At 31.3% G+C, this 23675-nt stretch overlaps 1 protein-coding gene across 1 annotated transcript; it reads right to left on the bottom strand.

The window, feature by feature from the left end:
* Positions 1-17265: 17265 nt before the first annotated feature.
* LOC129962551 (uncharacterized) lies at positions 17266-18047 on the bottom strand. Its single transcript, XM_056076311.1, has 2 exons — positions 17405-18047; positions 17266-17285 (listed from the first exon to the last, which is right to left on the bottom strand). The coding sequence occupies exons 1-2, from the start codon at positions 18045-18047 to the stop codon at positions 17266-17268; spliced, it is 663 nt and encodes a 220-aa protein (XP_055932286.1).
* Positions 18048-23675: the final 5628 nt, after the last annotated feature.

Raw genomic sequence — 23675 nt, 5'->3', positions numbered from 1 at the left:
TTGAAAACGAAACAAAACAGTTTCGAAATTGCAACTAAAAATTATTTTCTATTCAAACTAAAACTGATTTTCCTATTAACTTATATATATAAATATATTTAAAATGTGCATAAAGAAGAAAGAGACTGATCTTGGATAAACAAGAAAATAATTAATAGGAGTTTTCAGTTTTTCATCTGCACTATGTCAAACAACAATCGTTAAAACATGAAAACTGAAACAACCCACAAAACAGTAGACCTTTTTTTGTGTTACTTTATAACTTTCAAACATGTCCTCGGTTTACGGCTTCGTAAGCCAAGAAAACTATGAAAGGAATTTTTACGCTAGAAACTGGACATTTTACGTCAATGAATAGAATCATAAAATGGGTGTATTCTAAGATGCATTATATACCAACCAAAATATGTGCTTCTAAATAGCAACTTTAAAGCCAAAAGAAATGAATAAGATAGGTATGTTTACTATTTAAAAAAAATGGTCAAGGAAAATACTTTTTTTTTTTACTTTACTTCAAACAAGTGGGGTTTTTTTTGTTTTGTTTTTTTTATTTTATTTAGATGGAATTTGGATTTTGAAACGAAAACTTTTAACGTTTGAGAGATTGTTGAAAAAAAATGAAAATGTATTCTTTAGACTCATTTAATTGTTTTCGACGCATTCCTTATGACTCAAAGAACGACGATTTGTTTCAATAGTATTTATATAGAAGATCTAGCAGGCACTTCATTTTTTTCATTTATATTATTTTATACAAAACATGCAACGTTTGTCCATTTTCTAGTCCAAGATTACTAAAATGTATCATTGAAATACAAACCTATAAATCAATCCTATTAGAATCTAACCAGGAATATTTTATAAAACTGTTCCGAATCTAAGCATTAGAATGAGATAAAAAATAAATCAAACTTAAATTTTATTTTAAATACATACATTCATAAATAATTTCGAAATATAATTATAGCGATACTTTTCACTTAGAATTAATACGGACGATAATTATATTTATTAGAGTCGGCCTTGAAATTTCCAAAATCCAGATAATGAATGGACTCTTTATATAATATCTTCAGATATCATCACATAATATCGAGCATGGTCTTCAAAAGAAACAAAAAAGTGATTTGAAGTGCCGTGTCTTCATCTTTATTGAAGATTTCTTAAAGAAAAAAAAAGCCCAAAGCGAATTATTAGTTACATATAGGGATTGCAATACAGGACCAAAATTTCAATACCGGTATTCGGTATTTTTTAAATCTTAATACCGGGATACCGGTTTTAATACCGGTATTAGAAATTTTAGAAAAAGAAAGAAAACACAGGTGTTTTTTTGTTTTATTTGCCAGTTTTGTTAAAGAGTGTAAATATCACAAAAAATAATTTGTAACTTATAAACTATAACAGTATATAATCACAAAAAAATAATGAAGCATCTTATTTATTTAAATCACAAAAAAAATGTAAATGTCACTATTCAGTCCGTGGTACTATTACAAATTTTTGAAATGTGATCTTAAAAAACATAATGCATCCATTGTACTGTCATTAAGCCTGAAAAGTAATTTTGTGTAAAAATTAACAGCTGTCGAAAACGGTCTTTCGGCATCTACGCTAGTAGGTGATACTGCTAGCAATGCGTGATATACTTTTTCCAAGTATTTTCCTCTAAATCCCTCATCTTCAAATAAATCGATTTCTCGTCGGATGGTTTTAATTATAGCTGATTTCTGTATTGTATTTTGGTTCCTTGAATTTTTTTTATTTATCGCTAATTTTAATTTTTGTTTAAGATACAATTCCTTTTCACTGTCGACAGTAGTGACATCAGAATCTTCGATAATTGAACCGAATTCTTCTCAATGTGGATAGGTTTGTGGGTAAAAAATTTTAAGAAAATTAACTCTAAATTTAATCAGATTTGAATTGGTTATTTTCTTTTCTTCTTTTTCATTTTAATTTTTAAAATCATTATAATTATGTAAATACCAAAAGGCATTTTCTATTTCGGTATGTCTTTCTTCTGTGCGATTTTTCAATCTAATATATCATTCTTCAGATAGTGATGTGTGCTGTTCTTTCAGTGACTGCAACATGAAATTTATTGTTGCATTAGCTGTTAATAAATTAGAATCTCTCCGACATAATGCCTCAATAGTCAGTTTTATTGGAAGTACGGCTGATATAGTTCTGGATATTAAGTCGAATTCACTATCTGAAAAATTAATTTACAGGTTTAAGTCGATTATTGCTTTTTGGATTGTATTTCTCAGTTTCAAAAATCGTTCCATCATTAGGAGTAAATGTTCCAACGTGTTTTAGAATCTAATATTAACATATATTCTGTTTTATTTTCAGTAAGTATATATTTTAGTAATATATCCTTTTTATAGGGGAACGTTTAAATATCTTAACAATTTTCCGAACTTTATAAATTATAGGAAGCAATTCTTGATAAATTAATATTTCATCCTCATTAGCAATATCTCCATCACCAATTACATTATCATTATCTTCATTGTCAATATCACTCTCACTCTTTTCAAAGTTGGAATCCGAAATTTCTATATCCACAGTTTTTGGATTCGTCTGGTCTTTATTTTTTTGGTATAATACATCTATTACTCCTAATTGAATTCCATGTGCATAGCACAACTGCTGATTTGCACCAATCAACTTTCCAACTTTTTTCATAATTGTTGCTCCATCAGTCGTTATGGATACAATATTTTCTTTCAGGGATAATTCATGTTTCGCTAATTGAGATATAAGCAATTAATTAGCTGATTAATTTCGCCAGTTATGGAGACATAAAAAAACGTATACTGTTTTGCTATGTTCGCGATATCTGAACATATAGTGGAGACAATTTAAAAAATTTCTAGTAAATACCGAAAAACCGGTATTAAAACTTGTGAATACCGGTATTACAAAATTGTACAAATGGCTCAAAATACCGGTATTCGGTATCCCGGGATACCGGTATTGTAATCCCTAGTTACATGGTTAGCAATCATTAATTACTTGTTTTTGATTATCTTAAGACGAAATTAATTTATCAAACTCTCTGGCCCTCAGAAATTTTGCCATCATTTCGGAATGCAGTCAAAGGTCTCTTCGTGAAAGACGATGCAGGCACATTGATTTGTTAAGAAACTACTTCTGGAGGAGTTGAAAGTATTGCTCCCTGCAAGAACACTCAACGATTAACGATAAACTGACGAAATTGCCGATTATTTAAGTTTTCCGGAAAAGGAAGGCTTTTGGAAACATATTCTTGAAGAATTGAAAAAAAAAATACAGAAAAAGGAAGTTTCATTTCTTGATGTTATTGGAAATGATTGAAACATTGCAATTTTTGAAATTTATTTTAATTTTGTTTTGTTTTATTTCAAACTATATAATGTATTTTACGATTATTTTAATTACGTTTTACACGGAATGTAAAACTTAATTAAAATGTCGTACGAAAATATTTATTATTTTAAATGAATATTTAGCTGCCTAATAGTCACGTAAGGCAAAGATTTCTAAAAAAATGCTTTCTTTTTTATGAAATGATTACTAGATTCCAAGTCTTTAATCACTTCTCTTTTTATGATATATCTCCCTTATTTGCATTATGTCCAAGTAAGTGTACTTTCCTTAATATAAATTAATTATACTTTGTTAGAAAAATTAATAGTTGTTCTTTTCTTCTTCTTATTGCTCACTGAGTTATAGGAAAATGCTTGATTTTTTCCGAGGTTATATTTAGACTGACAAGATTTTGAACCAGTATCTATTTTGAAGATGCTTCAATGGTTGAATCATGCATGAGATTACTGATTCAGTTACTGATGAAGTTAGGAGTAACAAATTTAGTAAACCAATGTAGCATATAATATGGTATAGGTCTAAAACTACTAAATATCCAGATGGTCATTCCTGTTTGTAATAAGTTTGGATTAAAAATAGTTGTTAGAATTCCTCGTCTAAGATAGTCATAGAATACCTCTATAGTTACGAGAGTTATACAGTTGTCCAAGAATAACAGCTCAGGATTTTCTATAGTTAGCCGGATGTGTTGAAATGATTGGAAAAAAAATTTTATTAAGCAATCTAAAGATGAAAAGTAATCGTGTAGGAAATGTAATCTAGAGGTTGAACTACTTAGAATTAAGGTATTACAAATTATCGTCTATTAGATTATAGATTTTAATATGCTTGAAATCCATAAATATCAGAAAGTATCGTTCTTTTAAGAAAAAATGTCCAATCCACAGTGGCATGAAAGAAGATAATTTACTTCAGGTTCCCGAGACATATTTACACAGTCATCATTTCAATGGTTATTAGGATTGGAATGAAAATCAAATGTAGTAAGCCAATATCATGCTCAAATTGTCATCCATCTCACCATCTGAGAAAGTAATCTTAGATTAAACAATCCTAGTTTTCTCTAAACAAGAAACGGTATACCTATGTCCTATTCAAAGGAACAATACATCATGGTCATAAAAAGTACAGCAGAATAATTTTTCCATGTTTAAGTATATATAACCCATCATTGAATGCAAATAGTTCAATTAGAGTGTGTCTAAAATAAAACGATTAATCTATCTAGAGTATGCATACATTATACTATGTTATGTTATGAGGCAAAATATACTATTTTTAATATTTACTTTTAGGAAGTAAAACCAAATAATGTTTTTTTCATAAAAAAATAAAAATATGCACTTACTTAAAATAACAAGTAAGTAAATAGCGGTCAATATTTGTAGTAAACATAAAAACTATCATATTTTGTCCCTAATTGCAAGCACAAGAAGCAAATGGTCAAAGACACAATTTGTAGAAGGAGCAATACTCCCCTCTATAAAGCTCTGGGATAGATTGAAGAAAGAACATTTTTTTCATTCCCAAATGGAGATATATCGATATAATCTGCAATATCTGAACTAGGCTACATCGATATTGTCCGAAGATGCAAAGAATAACAGGCCACAAAGTAAAACTATATTATTTGCTTTAAGCAACGCGTAAATTTCATGCTAAGAACCGATTTCACTATTTGTGGAACTCATAATTTATACCTTTACAGCATAATCTATAATTATAAAAAAGATTATAGAAAGTTCTAGAAGCTTCTAGAGCATTAACAAATGAATAGTAAAAAATTCAAAGTAAAGCCCAACCTTTAAATTGATGCGATTTGTCTGGGATTGAAACCCTTGCCTTTGTGCGCTGCAAGCGCGTACTTTACCTCTGAGCCAAGTTGACTACGCGGAGGTCTTCCTTTTGCAGCGATATAATTATGATATCATTAGGGAGCTGTATCGATATCCATTGTCCTATCTAAAAAATGGGACTATATCGATATAATTTATACTTTAACGATATATCTACATAAATGTATTTGGGACAGTTTCTAATCATAATCATAATATTTTCTAAGCTGTAACTTAATACGATCTTTTCTTTAAGTCATGGTTTTCATTATGAAACCATAAACTTATTACGCCAAAAATGAAGTCGAAAAGGAAGAAATCCTACATTCATCTATTGGTCAGAGAACAAAACAATATCGGTAACAAACAACAACTAGGTAAAAGTAAAGAAAAAAGTAAAATTAGGACAGAGTCAAGAGATGGAAAAAATTCTGTTGCAAAATTATGAAGAAAAGAAAAATATTTCTTCTATTTTTACCGAATGAATTGCGAAATTGGAAATTGTTTACTATTTCCTGTTTAGTAACTTAAATCAATAGTGGTGCATTTTATTGATAATTTTATATAAAAACTATTATATTATTGTTTCTTTAGAAAAATACAATAACAATAAAAAATTCTTAAATTTTTTATGTATATAGATTTAAAATATGTATGCCTTTTCATTATGGATTGATTGCTAAAGAAAATGCAATAATAATTTTTTTCAGAAAGAGATAAATCTTGGCTTTTAATGAATATATATTTGAAGCTTTCTGATTCTTGTACTAAATTAGCATTTTAAGAGTAACCTAGCGAATTCATCATTTTCCCTTATGAGTTAAAATATGTTTAATATTTTATAGGGAATAATCAATACAAGTATTCGTAATATTATAAATGTATGGTACTAGGACACTATACATAATCATAAAGAGAATATTTTTTTCGAATAACATGGTAACACATTCCATTATATACATAAAATTAGCGCCGGCGTCCTGGCATAGGGGTAGAGCGTCTTCCCCGTGATCTGGGCGTCCCGGGTTCGAGTCCTGGTTTGGGCATGGTTGTTCTTCTGTTGTTCTATCTGTGAGATGTGTGAATGTGCCCTCCTGTTAAAAGGGGTTGTGCAAGCGAATGAATGATGCGTGAGTGGCAAAGTCGTACTCTTGGCCCTAGTTGGCGCTGCTATTAAAAAATAAGAGACGTTCCCCCTCAGGCTTAAATCGCTGTCTTCGTAACAGCGGGCTTGTCAGTGGCAAGTGCCATAAGAAACAAACAACAACAACATAAAATTAGCATCCGGATGTTGATATTTTTTACATAATAATCTGGGAATATTAAGAGAAAATTGTTCACATGTAATAAATTCCTGCTAGAATTTTATAAATCAATGGTTCAGTTTCATTGTTATAATTCTCTACCTTGAAAGAAATTTAATAAAACATCCCAAGATTAGGAAATGTCCAAAACGAGCATAAAATATGCGAGAACTGCTCGTCCTGCTTCTTATAATCTAACACAATATCTTCACCGAAAACTGACCTACTGATATCAAATTCTATGTCATGGAACCGTCTGACAAAGGTGTTTTGATTTAAAATTTTATTTCTTAGGATAAAAATCCTAAATAAAATGTTGCAATCCTAATGTTTATAAAAGTATATTTATTTACCGAAACAAAATAAAGTATTCTCATTTTGTAATTTAAATCTTTTTGAAAATAAAATTAAAAACTGAATTTTATGATGAATCAGAGAAAGTTTGACAGGATAATATTTTAAAATATAGCATAAATTATATTTTTTAAAAAAATATTCTTTACTGCACATAATACTTCATGCCAAACAACTCTGTTTCCAGTACCTACTCATATTTATTTTTAAATAAAAGAACAATTTGGTTTCAACAAAAAACTTTTTCTATTAATTGTAGTTTAATCGCTCCCTTTTTAATTTAAAATTGGCATTTTATTGGATCTGAATTAAAACCAAAAATTAGAAAGAATTAAACAGAAAATTAGAACGATGCATACAACAATGAACAGAATAGCCATAGCTTCAAAAATAGTATAAGTAATATAGCTATCAAAATTTGAAACAAATATAATTTGCTGGAGAAAAAGTTAAGGTATCAGCTAACTTAAAATATTTAATTGAAAATTTTAGAGAGCATTGATCCTGAATAACCAGCTGGTTAACAAAGGCGGCTAGTATTCATTAAGAAAAGTCTTCTTAATTAAATAACGGAGTGAGCATCTTAAGACAATGTATCATTATTAAATTTCTTATTCTCAAACAAAAGTCATTGTGCAAATCAATTTCCATTGCCAATATGTAATTTTCATAAGCTTAATGAAGGCTACTCCAGTAATCTCTTTTTCTTTCATAAGAAAATGAAAATAAAAAAGGAGAAAGATTACCCTGAAAAGGCTTTGTTTATGCGAAGATGTCCACCCGATAAATATCCATCCTCTTTATTCCCCGAAGAAAAAGAAAAATTCTCTGGCGGAAACAATGAACCACTTGTATTCTTCAAGAATTCTCTCTTCATTAGAACGCCTCGTTTCATCGTCAAGACTCCCCCACAGCATCAGAAAGATAGCGAGGTCCCGATAATTAACAGGTTAATAGATAGTTAAAGCTGGATGTAATTAATCAAGATGAATTTTAAGTCTTTTGACAAAATTCTTGAAAAGGATGAAAAGAAGTTTACCTTCCTTGAGTCCAAGATGAAATTAAAGGAGAAAAAATTGGTGAAAACTTTTGTGTTGCATGTTGTGTTGCAAAGATGTCAAATTTTGAAGCAGAACAAAAGATACTCCCTATAATAACTCCCTTTATAGTATCTTAAAGATAATTTTTGAATAATTGTTCAGTGTTGAAGGCGTAATTAGAATACACAGAGAATACTGCCAATGATCGGATTTGGTCCATTTTCCTCGGAGGGTCATTTTGGAAAACGCTCAGAACATAACATAATCAGATCAATAAATACAAAACTCGGGAAAACAACAAATGTTAACAAATAAGCTTTCAAAACTGTAGAAAGAATATTCTATTAATGTAAAGAGTAGAAGCTGATGATGGTGTAAAAGGTGTTGCTCTAAAAAGAAAATTTGATAGATAGTCTTGACATTATTCCGTGTGCTCGGTATGATTTTTCAAAAAAAATTTTGAACTATTCTTATTACATTTATTATTATATATATTATATTCTTATATATTATATTATATTTATTACTATTTATGAAATTTACATTTTATTTTTATTTAATTTTTACTTTATTTATTTCTTAATCTTGTTATTGATCGTTACTTATTTTTGATATTTATTTCTTACTCTTTTGATATTTATGCACGTCATTTCTTATTTGTCTATGTTCATTCTATTACATAATCTCTCTGTATGCATCATGCGGAGATATATATGTTCTTTTATGGAGAAATATGTACTGAGACGGTCATCCCTTTTTTTTCGGTTGGTTCAGACCAGGTATAAGTTTCTTGATTTAATTTCAAAAGAAAGCTAAAATTTATTTAATATGTATATGGAATAATTACAAATTAGAATAAGGGATACAATTAAGGAAATATGTGATGCACATTTTTAGCGATAATTTTTCACAAATGAATTACACTTAACTACAATTAGGGAAGTTGAATACATCTACTTACAGTCTACGATCTACCATCTTACCATCTACTTCAGTTTTTTATATTATACTACGTCAAAATATAAAAACAGAAACCAACTGCAAAACAGCAAGCACTGTTTATGCTATTTTATAACTTTCAAACATCTCCTCGGTTTACGGCTTCGTAAACCAGGAAAATTATTAAAGGAATTTTTACGCTAAAAACTGGACATTTTGCGTCAACGAATAAAATCATAAAGTGGGCGTACTGTAATATGCATTATCTTGCAACAAAAATATATGTTTCTAAATAGCATCTTTAAAACCAAAAACAGTGAATGGGTCATAAGTATGTATTTTGAAAAAAAAAATAGGTCAGCATTTTTATTATTATTATTTTAAACAGTAGACTTCATTTTTTTTTTACAGAAAAAATATTTTTAAACTTTTTTTAAAATTTTTATTTAGATTCAATTTGAATTTCGCAAAGAAAATTTCTAACGTTTGTGTGATTGTTGAATAAAAAAAAACTAATTTTTAAAATGCATACATGATATAAAATTGTATTCTTTAGATTCATTTAAATGTCTTCGACGTAATGCTGTTGGCACTAAAAACTGCTGATTTGTTAAAATAGAATTTGTCTAGAAGATTTATCAAGCATTTTATTTTTCTTCTTTTATATTATTTTATGCAAAACATGCAACATCCGCACAACCAAGAATACCAAAATTTATCTTTGAAACTACAAACAAATACCGTTACGTTTCTAAAACATTAAATTATTTGAAATATAAACATTAGAATGAGACAAAAATATCAATCAAATTTCAAATTTATTTTAAACTACAGGTATCCATAAGTAATTTCGAAATATAATTATAGCGATACTTTTAACTTAGAATTAATACGGACGACAATTATTTTTATTTGAGTCAACTTCGAAATTTCAAAGATTCAGACAATCAATGGACTGTTTCTTTAATATATTCAGATATCATCACATAATATCGAGCATGGTCTTCAAAAGAAACAAAAAAGTGATTAGAAGTTCCGTGTCTTCATCTTTATTGAAGATTTCTTTAGGAAAAGCCCAAAGCTGGTTATTGGTTACATAGTTAGCGATCATTAATTACTTGTTTTTAATTATCTGGTGACGAAATTAATTTATCAAACTCCCTGGCCCTCTGAAATCTTGTCATCATTTCGGAATGCAGTCAAAGGTCTCTTCGGGGAAGTCGATGCAGCCACATTGATTTGTTAAGAAACTACTTCTGGAGGAGTTGAAAGTATTGCTCTCTGCAAGAACACTCAACGATTAACGATAAACTGACGAAATTGCCGATTATTTAAGTTTTCCGGAAAAGGAAGGCTTTTGGAAACATATTCTTGAAGAATTGGAGGGAAAAAATGCAGAGAGGGGAAGTTTCTTTTCTTGATGTTATTGGAACTGACAGAAACTTTGCATCTTTTGAAATTTAATTTAATTTTAATTTTGTTTTATTTCGAACTCTTTAATGCATTTTTCGATTATTTTAATCACGTTTTACACGGAATGCAAAAATTAATTAAAATGCCATATTAAAATAATAATTCTTTTAAAAGAACGCGCCGATGCTTAATGGTCAAGTAAGGCAACATTTTCTTAAAATTGTTCTTTCTTTATGAACGATTACTAAATTCTAGGTCTCCCTACAGTTTCCCTTATATGCATTGTCTCGAGGCAAATTACACTTTCATAATATAAGTTAATTAAATTTCATTATAAAAATATTACTCCTAAGAAAGGCAATACTTTTACGTTTTCTGAATATCAGTATTTCTATATTTTGCAGCTTTTATTATTTTGATAAAAATCTTGTGTTATGCAGAAAATTATTCCATTATCATAAGTCAACAGAAAGGAATTATACTGAAAGTTATTATGTAATCTGAAGAATCTTATATGAAATTAAGTCACTGTGTTTCACGAATTATCTTTATATTTTCTTTAGTAATTTTAAAGGAAATAAATATTATGCCTGCTACGGAGTTAATAACTTTTAAATCACAATAATATGTAACGGTTCACGCTAATGATTGAATGTATTTTTATGTGTCATTCCAACTTCGTTTGCGATGAATTCATTAGTGTGGCGTTTTGGCTAAAATATATGGCCGGAAGTACAAAATAAAATTTTCATGACTTTATTACCTCCATTTTGACTTTATTATCATTATTTATTTAATATAATCGACACCATCATGACTTTATTACCATTCAGCAAAAATTAAAGAAACTTTGGTGGTCTGAATCTAATCAAATTGACTCATTTTGCTCGGAATTTTTTTTTTTTTTTTTTTTTTTTTTTTTTTTTTTGTAAAATCATACACAATGTGTTTTAGTTTGCATATGCAGAATTGTACTATTTAATGTCTATCAGTAATTCAATTGTTGCACAGTATGAACATTTTCTGTTAATTACATCTCATTCATTGGAGACTTAAAAAAGTTAAGGGGTTCTTTCATTCTTCTTAAATTTAACTTCTTTTGGAGGCATAATTTATTTAATATTTGATGATATTATGTTGATTTCGGTAATATAAGACTTAATTTTTTTATTGGTTTCGCTGTATAAGTTCACAATTATAAAACGAATGTTGATCCTAAATCTGATCAATTTTGCATTTCTTACATGTTTTAAAAATCCAGTTTTAACATTTTCACTAATTTAACCCGGGAGCACTCGCACCCCTTTTCGAACACGAGAACTCGCGCCGGGTATCTCATACCCTAATTCATTTCTGCTATTTAAATATTAATTAATACTGTTTATAAGCAAACCTTAGGTAGTTAAACATTACAAAACAATGCATTTAAGAATTTAAGTGAATTTAATAATAATTACTTGCATGTTTAGAGACAATGTTTACAAATTACATACTGATGCTCTACACAGAGACTCCTTTCACATTTTTGGCACATAAACCTTGATTTTCTGTCTTTATTACATGGACAAAATGCACATCGTTTATAGTTTCCTTTGAGCTTTTTTGCAGGCGGTTCACTATTAGTAAATCCCAATTCCTTAGAGGTGCTTGGATTTGTTATTATTCCTTGAGGCTTACGGTTTCTGTGTTGTTCTGAAAGAGCGAGTCCCAGTGTTTTCAGAAGCGACATTTCTTGAATAAGGTGTATTACCTGGAAGCTTGCTAATTATATTCCTGGAAGGCTTCCTAACATTTTGCCGATATTTTGTCTTTTCCCATTTTGTTACTTTATCTTTACCTATATAACAATCTGTTGTTGACAGTGAACATTCATCTTCTATTTCTGTCTCAATTTCAGTGGAAGAATCGTGATCGCTGCAGTATTTTTCATCCTCAGAGGCAACACTATCGTCACTAGAAAGTTTCTATAAGATGTCGTAACTATTCACTTTCATCCTCGTAATTCATATAGCGCGTCATACTGCACTAAACTAAGAGACAGAAATGGAAACGTTTGACGAACACGAGGACTCGCATGGGTATGACATGCCCCCAACCCCTCTTTCTCAAAATCTATTTTTAGAACAGAACTGGTTTTTCCATTAATGAAAGAATGTGGCCTTGGATGCAGCTACATGAAATTCTGGCCTAATCCGAAAAACAGGAAGTAACAAAAACGCTGAATGAAAATGGATCGGGTATGTCATACCCGGTGCGAGTGCTCGCGGGTTAAAAAAAAATTGCTGCATCGAATATTCAAATTTTTTGTAGATAGGAAACAACTATGTATTGTATCTCTATCCACACTGTATAAGTATAATTTATATTACTAATGTTGCACAGTTAATATGAAATTATTATATCAACCGTAAATGAAAAACTGAATGAATTTCTTTGATTCATCATAATTGAATTTTATGATGGATCAGAGAACTTATTATTGAATAATATTTTAAATATTGTATAAACTATTTTTAAAAAAAGGTTCTACAATAATCATAAGACATCAATGCCGAAGAACTGCTTTATGTACTCATATAAAAAATCAATATGGTTTTAGCAAAAATATTTTTGTATTAATTACAATTTAATCTCTTCTGCTTTAATTTACAGTTCAAATTTTATTGGATCTGACAGAAAATCAGAAAGATACAAAGAACAAAGAACAGAATGAGGTAATGCTTCTATAATAGTATGATCTTCATGATAATCAAAATTTGAAAAAAAAAATAATTTCCTGCAGAAATTATTAAGAAATCAGATTATTTAAAACATTTAATTAAAAATTTAGCCTGAATCATGACTAACCAATTTGTCAACAAAGGTGGCTAGTATTCACTAAGAAATGCATTCTTAATTAAATAACAGAGTGAGCATCCTAATGTATCATTATTAAATTTCCTGTTCTTAAACAAAAGTCATTTTGGAACTCAATTTCCATCGCGAATGTGCAATTTCCATAAGTTTAATGAAGGCCACTCCAGTACTCCCTTTTTCTTTCATAAGAAAAAGAAAATAAAAATTTCAGAAAGATTACCCTGAAAAGGCTTTGTTTATGCGAAGATGTCCACCCAATAAATATCCGTCCTCTTTATTCCCTGAAGAAAAAGGCATTCTCCGGCGGAAACAATGAACCACTTGTATTCTTCTAGAATTCTCTCCTCATTAGCATGCCTCGTTTCATCGTCAAGACTCCCCCACATCATCAGAAAGATAGCGAAGTCCCGATAATTAACAGGTTAGTAGATAGTTAAGGCTCGGTGTAATTAATCAAAATGGATTTTAAGTCTTTTGACAAAATTCTTGAAAAGGATGAAAAGAAGTTCTAAGCACCTTAGGTCCAAGATGAAATTAAAGGAGAAAAAAGTTATTGGAGTGTTTTGTCTCCGAAAATATTCTATTGGGAAAGATCTTAAATTTTGAAGCACAACAATCTGTTCTGAGCTATAAATTTTCAGCCGTTTCATTCTTGTAAATGAAGCTGATTTTTGAATAATTGTGTTGTTTTTAAATAGACATTGGAATCCTTATTAAATATTGCAAATGATCGGAGAGAGTCAGTTTGGAAATATCTCTTAGCATAAAGTCCGAACATGCAAGCAAAATTTGAAAAGACAATAAATGATGACAGCGAAACGATGAAAAATAGGAAAAGAAATCATATAAGAAAACATTTTATTTATAAGAACTTGGATTTGATATTTCCTAAAATTATTCAGGGTTTTCTGTATGTTGTACAAAATGAATTTTTAAAATATTGTTAATGTTGTATTTAGAAAACATATGCATAATTTTAACTTATAATTGTAGGTTTAAATATCATAGGATATACTTTTTTGTGAGTCAATTATTTTTTGTTGTTAAATGTAAGTATATATTTATACATTATATTACATTTTGTAATATCGTTTGCTCATTGCATGTTGATTTATTAATTATTCTTTCTTTTGATTATATGCAAATATTCGTTTAGTTAATAAGTATGTACGAATTTCCAGATATAACTTAAGCAGCACATGGCAACAAATTATAAAAGAAATATTTAAACAAATTATAAGAAAGAATAATTGTCAATTGAATGGAATATTATGGGAAATATGGAAGTTTGAAAAATAAATTTTTGAACTGTTCATATATCTTGATAGGAAACCATAAAATATAGGTATCTATTATGGCATTACATAAACATAAAAGATTGGTATTGTTTGATCTTATGGTTAAATGTAATCTTTATTTCGTCTGCTGATTAAGGATTGAAATAAAATAGAAGAAGAATAAGAATTCACATATGATGCAATTAAATAAAAATGTTTTTTTTTTCAACTGGTAATTAACAATAAATATCCCATATTGATATGATTATAAAAATTTAGACACTTTAAATAATAACGATAGATCCAAACCAAAGTTCATTTGAAAATTAAGTATTAGTTTCATTAGAAAAGATTTGTAAGATTAGGAATTAAAAATCTTTTACGCAAAGTTTGTAATATTTATCTGAAGAAACTTGATTTGATGTGATAAAGAGTTTCACAGATTATGTGATATGTAATTTCACAGATTCAATGAGAAAATGTTCATTTTACTGCGGATGAAATTTAAAAGTGGAAATGATTTTTTTGACACATATCAAATCTACTAAAACTTCAGAATATAAAATATAGATTTCAATACTTATCCATAAAAGTAGATATCAACACTTGAACATAAATTTTTGAATTTTGTTGAGAAATGCCTTTTATTATTCTGAGTGTCTTAGTTGTATATATATTCTATTTAACTTCACCAAGAATTTTGATACATACTTTCACAAAAGGGAGCAATATAATTCTATTCTTTTCAATTTATGTCTTTATATATTTTTATTTTTGAAAACAAAAAATGAAAAGTTATTAGTTTCATTTTGTGTCTAGCATTATAATCACATTTTAAGTAAATAAAAGTAGTTCACTTCAAATAATGAGAAAAAATAAAATCTTAAGAGTATTCTAAAACTTGAAAGCAATGATCAATTAGAGAAATGGCGTTTTTATAACTCCGTTCCGTTTCATTTTTGAAAACTCTAGTTAGTAGTTACTAATTCGTTAATTGATTAATTTTAATTCTTAATTACCGGAGACAACAACAGAAGTAAGAATGGCATATGTTTGATATGTGCACTTCTTCTGAACTTAGGATTAACTTCATAAATTTCAAAATGAAGCATAATTACAATTTGCATTTTTGTTTACAGTATACACAGCAGAGTGCATAATATGTAGATCTCAAATGATGCTGTAACTATGCGTGAATACCCTCTGTGTTTTATGACTACTTTTTATAATCATTATGAATGAAAATAGTGCTATTGTGTTAAAGCATTTAGAGTGTCACAAGCTTCATCAATTGTGTCAATTAAGATGGTTGATGCAATATCAAATTCCACTGATAAAACTGCTGAACACGCTATATACGAGGAAAAGTAATATATAGGTGGGGGTTTTCAATTATGTTTTTAATCATTGAAAGTCAGTCCTAAACATCCTTGACTTTCTATGTACACTAACTTATGTAGGCTGAGATAGCCTGGTTAGCAGGGCTTTGAATTCGGGTCCCTTGGTTTGTGATTTCGAACCCCAGTGGCCGAATACTCTCCATGAGTATGTTAGCTAACGCACGTTAGCTACGACTGTAGTGGTCATAAAGTACTCCATGTCGAGAGTAATACCACTGGGGGTAGTGGATCAGAGGTGATCGTTCTCTGATTCAGGTCTAAATTACGATATGTGGATGAATGAATGAAATGCATGAATGAAGTTCGCCCAGTAAAAAGGGTTGTGTCGTGTGTGTAGCTGAGTCGAACTCTTGGCACTAAATGGTGTGACAGAAAAAACAAGACTCACCCTGGGTTTAAAACCACTGACTTCTAAATGGTTGGTTGGTTGATTTGATTTTTCTGGCACAAGAGCCACGTTTGGCTATGCTGCGCCAAGCTTATGGTAGATAAACAGGTTCATGGTATATAACATATGGTAATACAAGATAAAAGGAGTTAAAATTTTAAAAACATTGAAATTTTTTAAGGTGAAATTTATAAATGGATAAAATACATTTTGTCAGCCTTCAGAGTGTAAAAAAGGTAAATTAAATACATGTCTAAAAGATCAAATTTTGGGCATAGGAAAAATATAACAGAAGTAAAAACAATATAGATATAATGGTAAAATACTGTGCTAGAAAACGAGTTTGGGTTTTTAAAAAAAATTAGCAACAACTCGTTTAAATTAAAGATCAAAAGAAAATAAAAGCATGTCACAAAGCTACAAATTCTTATATTTCGTAGGGATAATATATTTACATTTATCTTTAAGTTTGGTAAAGGGTGGAGGACTAAAAACTTGTGGTGGCTCTTCCAAGTCATCAGACATATCATATTCTAATATATCCCCTTCCGAAGCAGTGGAAGAACTCATCTCTGCATCTGCATCCGATTCTCGAGACTGCTGTACTCTAGTTCCTCCTGAAGATTGAGCACTTAGTTTAGTGTTGGCAGAAGGAAGCAACTGAGTTTGAGCCGAAGTGATTGGCTTAGTATTCAATGTCGGTTTGCCATTTGTGACAGTATTTTGTGATACCACTGTGGTGTGAATTTGACGAGGTGAAATAGTATAAAATTTTGAGACTTTTTCAATATTTGCAACAGGTTTTGTTTTAGTCGGAGAGGTCTTTTCAAACTTTTTAACGTTAGTCACAAGTTGAAAATCATTTAGGTCCTGTAAAACAGAAGTATCTTCAGAAACAGATAAAACAGGTGGTGACGGTAGATTTGGCAAGTTACCTTGATTAGATACTATTGCAACGGATTCAGAAGATTTTGAGCTGTTACAGGCTGTGATGTCGGCTAAATCCCATTGAGTAGATATAGTAGCAGATATCTTTTTTACAACAGAAGCATAGGTATTTCCAGGATTAGGCATTTTTGACTTAATGAGCTTGCGGGCTTCCTGATAAGAAATATTGTTTTTTATTTTTGTTGATATTATTTCTTTTTCCTGTTTCCAGGCAGGACAATTTCGGGAGAAAGATGTGTGGTCACCCTTGCAGTTGACACATTTCTCCTTACCAGTGCAGTTAGATCTGTCGTGATTGACTTCTGCACAGCGGGCCCATGTCATTGTTCCGCGGCAAGATGATTTTGAATGCCCGAAGCGCTGGCATTGGAAGCACCTTAAAGGATTTGGCACATATGCTCTAACAGATAAGCGCAAATATCCAGCCTTAATATACTCTGGTATAGTAGAGGAATTGAAAGTTAATACCAGATGCTTAGTATTCAGGAGCTGGCCATCTCTTCGTATTGTTATACGTCGCACATGCGTCACTCCCTGACTTTTTAGCTTTTGAGTAATTTCCTTTATTGGTACATTGAATAATTCACCACAAGATATAACACCTTTTGGTGAATTTAATGATGGAGTGGGACTAACTAAGACGGGAATCGTTGAAAAAGTTTTCAGATTTACAATTTGTTTCGCTTGTTTGGGAGAATTAACTTCGACCAGCAGGTCACCAGATCGAAGTTTCTTTATAGATTTTACCTCGAGAATACTTCCAGATATTGCTTTTTCCACCAAAAAAGGTGACACACCATGAAACGATTCTTTGTTTTCCGATTTTCTTTGAATTAGAAAGAACGTTGGAAAATTTTGTATAGAAGTTGAAGCATTGTGTTGCCCACTGAAGGGAGGACGCTTGGATTTGCCCATATGACATTGATAGAAGTTCCAGGTTCGACTGCACCGCCCACCACGGAGCCCAACAAGGGAAGGCAGCCACCGGCTCTGGCCATTCCCAGCCTCGGCGCTTACCTTGGTGCTAGCCGGAATCTATACGCTCGGAGTTACCCCCGGGGACAGTCACCACCCTTAACGCCAAGCCCAAGGAGTAACCCCTTCGCTTGATCCCTAGCAGACTAGCCACTCAGGTGACCAGCTACCAGCCGATTGATGCATAGGGGACCACAGTGCACCACCCATCTTTCTAGTAGGTTGCCACGCACGGCCAACACGTGGGGTTTTGGCTGTCCATGAGAAGCAAGAAGCAAACAGAGCGGCGACAGCTTCTTATGGAGAGCTCCCTCGCTTGCCGTCGAGGGAAAGAAAGACACAGCAGAAAGCAGAAGGCGTAGGGGAGAGCGAACTGAAAGGGAGTATAGATCCCTGGGTACCTGGGATTGGGACACCAGTACTCACCTATAGTAGGTGAGCCCCTGAGGGGCCCTGACTTCTAAAGTCAGTGGGCTTGTCTACGACAAGTGCCACTAGAAAGAACAACAACGATGGTTGAGGCAATATCAAATTAAAAGTTGTTGAGCGCGTTATATATGACGAAAAATAATGCGTATGTGTGTTTTTAATGATGTTTTTTTTAATCGTGGAATGTCTGTACATATTCACTGAAGCACCCACAACTTTCTTTAGTATATAACTATGTATACTAACTTATAGAAGTTTGCAAATGATATCTAAACCTTTCAACAAAATAATAGAGTTCATTTCAGGGTTTTCATCATTCAGGAGAAATGCAAAAAGAGTAATAAAATTCTCTTTTTACAGAGAGAAAATTTACAGAGAGAAAAGTACCATTTTTTATAGTTGTGCCCTTTCAGTAAAATAACGCATTTTTTCCGTGTCATAGTTTGGAAGGTAATGTACTGTCGGATGAGTATGTTAAGTTCATTAACAATGCTAGAGCAGAAGAAAGAGATACTGTCTTATATCCAGCATCTCCTCATCTTCTAGAGACCGAGAAAGCTAAATTTTAATCTCGTTGTTTTCCACAAAAAAATTGTTTTCGCGAACCTGAAGTATAAACATAATACCATATAAATTTTTCCCTAAATAAATGCGAAACTTACATTTTGTTATGTGCATTTGTTAAAACTTCATTTTCATGGGTTTTGTGCTTTTTCATTTACAACCGAATTAACCTTTATTGTTTTTGTAGTTTCTAATAGCACTTGTCATAGACAAGCCCACTGACTTTCGAAGTGGGGATTTTAAGGCAAGGGTGAGTCTCTTGTTTTTCAGTAGCATCATCTAGGGCCAAGAGTACGACTTAGCTACACACACGTCACAACCCTTTTTACGGGGTGGACTTCATCCATGCATTTCATTCACTCATCCACAGATCGTAATTTCGACCTGAATCAGAGAACGATCACCCCTGATCCAGTACCCCCAGTGGTATTACTCTCGATATGGAGGACTTTGTGACCACGATAGATTTATACGTGCACTAGCCACCACAAATGCGGGGAGTCCTCGGCCAGCGGTGTTAAAACTCGTAACCTAGGGGACACGAATTAACCTTTATAAACATGATTAAAGAATAACCTGAAACATTCACTTTAGAATTTTATTTTAATTAAATTATCTAAAAGCTAGTTATTTGTTTATCAAAAATTATCTACATCAAATCAAAAATCCTATTTCAGCTGTCATTGACTAATAATTAAATTATTCATAATTAATTTTTTAAAGTTAAGATTAAGCTACTTTAAAACATATTAATACGTTATAAAAAAAAGGATGACAGCACTCTGCATTACATGAGAGGCCATTAATTCCAATCGATTATCAATTATTCAACTGGATTATCAATTATGAGACATTCAAATTTATTATATTTATTATACTTCTGACACAGCATTATTTAAGTTCAAAATAATGAGAATTTACTTTTTGATTGATTATCTTTACTCGGCTTATTTTAACGAAATTCTGTAAAAATCGCCGTCAAAAACTATCAGGGACACTACTTGTTATTCTGAATCTTTAAAATACATTAAACGTTTGGATGCTTCATTTTTGAAAGATGATCTGTCATAGTTTATATTATTGTTGCTTATATTAGAGGTCATTTTAAGAATAAAATTTTCACATTCTCATTTTTTTTCAAAAGGCATCACTCAGCTTCGAATAAGAATTCCAAATTACATTAACTTGCTTACATATAAAATCTTTGTCATTTCAAATATAGTATTGATAAATTATGTATAGTTGAAAAATAGTTTTCTTAACGTTGAATGAAGACTTACCATTTTTTATTTTACATATTTATACTTAGAACCTTCCGCTTAAAATGGCGCAGGCATTACAATAAGTATTTGCTTAATAGAAAACTGTGCATTTTTGAAATTCTATTTGATAAATTGTAACTATTATTAGGCTCTTAGTTTTAGAAAATTCATTAGAAATACAAAATTTTGATGTCGATCATTCACGCTTTGACTGAAATAGGTCTATTAAAAGTAAAACAGATTCGAGTTTGTAATCTAAAATAACATACCATTATAATATTTGAGGACTGATTTGTCTGTTTTATCCTCTTCAGTATCAATCAGTAAATGCATTGAGAGTAAGTAACGATTTTTATGTCACGAACATTACGACAAAAAAGTGCGCCTAAATATTATATTACAAAAACAAAAAAAGAAATTTGATTTTGAAATCAAGGCCCAAAGAACACAATTTTCATGTAATGGCTTCAACATAGCAAAACACGGATGTATACGATGTATATATATGTGTAAATGTGGATGTATGTGTATATATTTATATCATTATTTTACTCCTATGTACGTGATTTAATAAAATAATGTGATTTATTAGAATTTCAATACAATGATAATCAAAGGGAAAGTTTTTTAGCATACTGAGTAATAAATTTGCGTATGTATTATTAACCAAATGTCATTAGCAAACAATGGTTACAAATGAAATATTAGCACGTGATCGTTGCTGACAGTTTTAGCGATTAATCGCACAGTTTTAGTTATTTCACAAGTATTAGAAAACTGAATATATAAACTGTTATAATAAGTGTTTGCGTTTCTGAGTTCACATGCTTGTGAAAGTACCATTCGATAAAAGGTCAGTTCCTGAATAGTGTTGACTTCAGATTCAATACATATTTGCATTTTAAATATAAAATCAGTCCAAATTTACGCATTTAGTTCATTTAATTTTGTAGCTACCATGTTAACTCATATTCGGGGGATTGCATAAAAAGACTTCCTCGTTTATTTGAATTTCGTTTAAAATCTAATAGATATCTACAGATTTTGCTGTATAGACCATACAGAGCAAAGTTGTTGTATTCATAGAGCAACTCTCAGACATAAATTCAGAAATGTATTTTTTCGACTCAGATCCGTTACAATCTTAAGGTTCTGTGTGTATACATTCATATAATGAGGCGAAATAATGAATTAAATATATTGTTACGTAATTTCCGGGGGGTTCGTTTGGATAGTGGGAGTTATATGGTGTGGAGAACGCTCAATCACCAGGCGGCAGTAGAAAATGAAACAACGACGTTTATTTACACGAAGACACACAGGACAGCACAAGGACGACAACTATATACAGCACAGAAGACGATTATCTTCAGCCGAGACGTGCAGCAACATCAGCATACACAGCAGCATATAACAAGACAGACAGACAGTATCGCACAGCTTAGTTCAGCACTAGCTTGACTCCGTCGCTGCTCCGCTTATCACTGGAGGGCCAGTTTTTTTACTGCCGATTTTGACTACTCTGCCCTAGAAGCTGCGGCCGCTTGCTTTTATAGGTCTCAGGAGGCGGGGCTAGACGCCTCTCAACCAATCAGGAACTTTCGAGGCGTATCTCCGTTCCTACTAGACGGATCGGAAAAATTCTCGATGTTTCGGGTATAATCCATTTTGGCGCCAAAGTCGCCAAATTCGTCGCCAAGTCGCCAAATGGTCGCCAAGTTTGTTGCCAAACTCCGGGACCCTCCGACGCGACACCGGATTCCGTCAAATAACGATGACTGTAAAACATTCTTTCCCATGGTGGAACCAACTATGCTGGGAAGCAGCATTACAGATTCGTAACAATATTCTAAAAATGAATAGTAACAGAATGATCTGTAAATAATATCTAAAATAAACAAATTTCTTTATTCAGTAATTCAGTCATAGCCAGATTTTATTTTAATTACGAATTGTAAGAATTGATGCTAAAGATTAACATAAAGGTTAAAGTTAAAGTAAAAGTTGCTAATTTTTTTTTTTTTTTTTTTTTTTTTTTTAATTTTGCAAACATTATCTTTTATTTTAATTTTTTGCTTTCTTTTTCTCCATTTCTCCAAGTTCTGAAATGCATTTTACTACATTTTGAAACTCTCAAAAATGTGTCCTCAAACACTTACGTTTTCAAAAGTAAATATCTAAAGGGCATATGCAACTGCTAAAACAGAAAAATGTATCATTCTTTTCTAAACTTGGTTCATATAAAATGCAAAATTGAATACGCAAATCCAGCATTTCGTCAAATATCAAAAATAGGTGGTAACTATAAATATTCTCTCAAAACACAGCTATGAATTTAAATATTTCAATATATTTCCTGAAATGAGTAATAAATAGAAAAAATCAAATGCGAAAAAATTGAGATATTTTTATATTTTTAAGTTTGGAATCCAATGAGCCTTTTTTAGTCAGTGAGTGAGAAAATTTATTTTGTTGAATCTGGGAAAATTTGCTACATTAACTTAAATCTCAAAATATGCAGTAATATTATATTGTTACGAAATTTCCGGGGTTCGTTTGGATAGTGGAAGTGATATGGTGTGGAGAACGCTCAATCAGCAGGCGACAGTAGAAAAAGAAACAACGACGTTTATTTACACGAAGACACACAGGACAGCACAAAAACGACAACTATATACTGCATAGAAGACGATTATCTTCAGCCGAGACGTGCAGCATATAACAAGACTCTACTGCAGACAGTAGCGCACAGCTTAGTTCAGCACTAGCTTGACTCCGTCGCTTCTCTGCTAATCTCTGGAAGACCAGTTCTTTAACGTCGTTTCGAATACGACGACCCTGGCAGCCGCAGCCGCTTCCTTTTATAAGTCTCAGGGGGCGTGGCTAGAAGCCTCTCAACCAATCAGGAACGCTCGATGCGTATCTCGGTTCCTACTGGACGGATCATGAAAATTCTCGATGTTTCGGATATAATCTATTTTGACACCAAAGTCGCTAAATTCGTCGCCAAGTCGCCAAATGGTCGCCAAGTTTGTCGCCAAGCTGCGGGACCTCCGACGCGACACACGGGCTCCGTCCTCTACAGATGACTGTAAAACATTCTTTCCGATGGTGGAACCAACTATGCTGGGAAGCAGCATTGCAGATTCGTAACAATATTTTTCTCTGTGTTGAGGGCCATAATTATATTTTAAAACTACATATTTTAATAAATTTTCATTAAAATAAAAATTTTAATAAAACTCCAAGGCTAATATTTGAAATAAAACACTGTGTGATTAAAACGTGAAAAACTTTTATATTAGCCGTATTT

The sequence above is a fragment of the Argiope bruennichi genome, chromosome 3 (genome assembly GCF_947563725.1).
Source record: "Argiope bruennichi chromosome 3, qqArgBrue1.1, whole genome shotgun sequence".
NCBI lineage: Eukaryota > Metazoa > Arthropoda > Arachnida > Araneae > Araneidae > Argiope > Argiope bruennichi.
The sequence above is the reverse complement of the archived record's forward strand: the minus strand, read 5'-3'. Positions and strand labels throughout refer to the sequence as shown.

Bases quoted from the DNA above. Each gene is read 5' to 3' on its own strand.
- LOC129962551 (XM_056076311.1), bottom strand. From the start codon at position 18,047: ATGGGCAAATCCAAGCGTCCTCCCTTCAGTGGGCAACACAATGCTTCA. The intron at 17,286-17,404 runs GTAAGGAGAAAT...ATTTCTTATCAG, and splicing joins CGACAGATCTAACTGCACTG to GAAGCCCGCAAGCTCATTAA.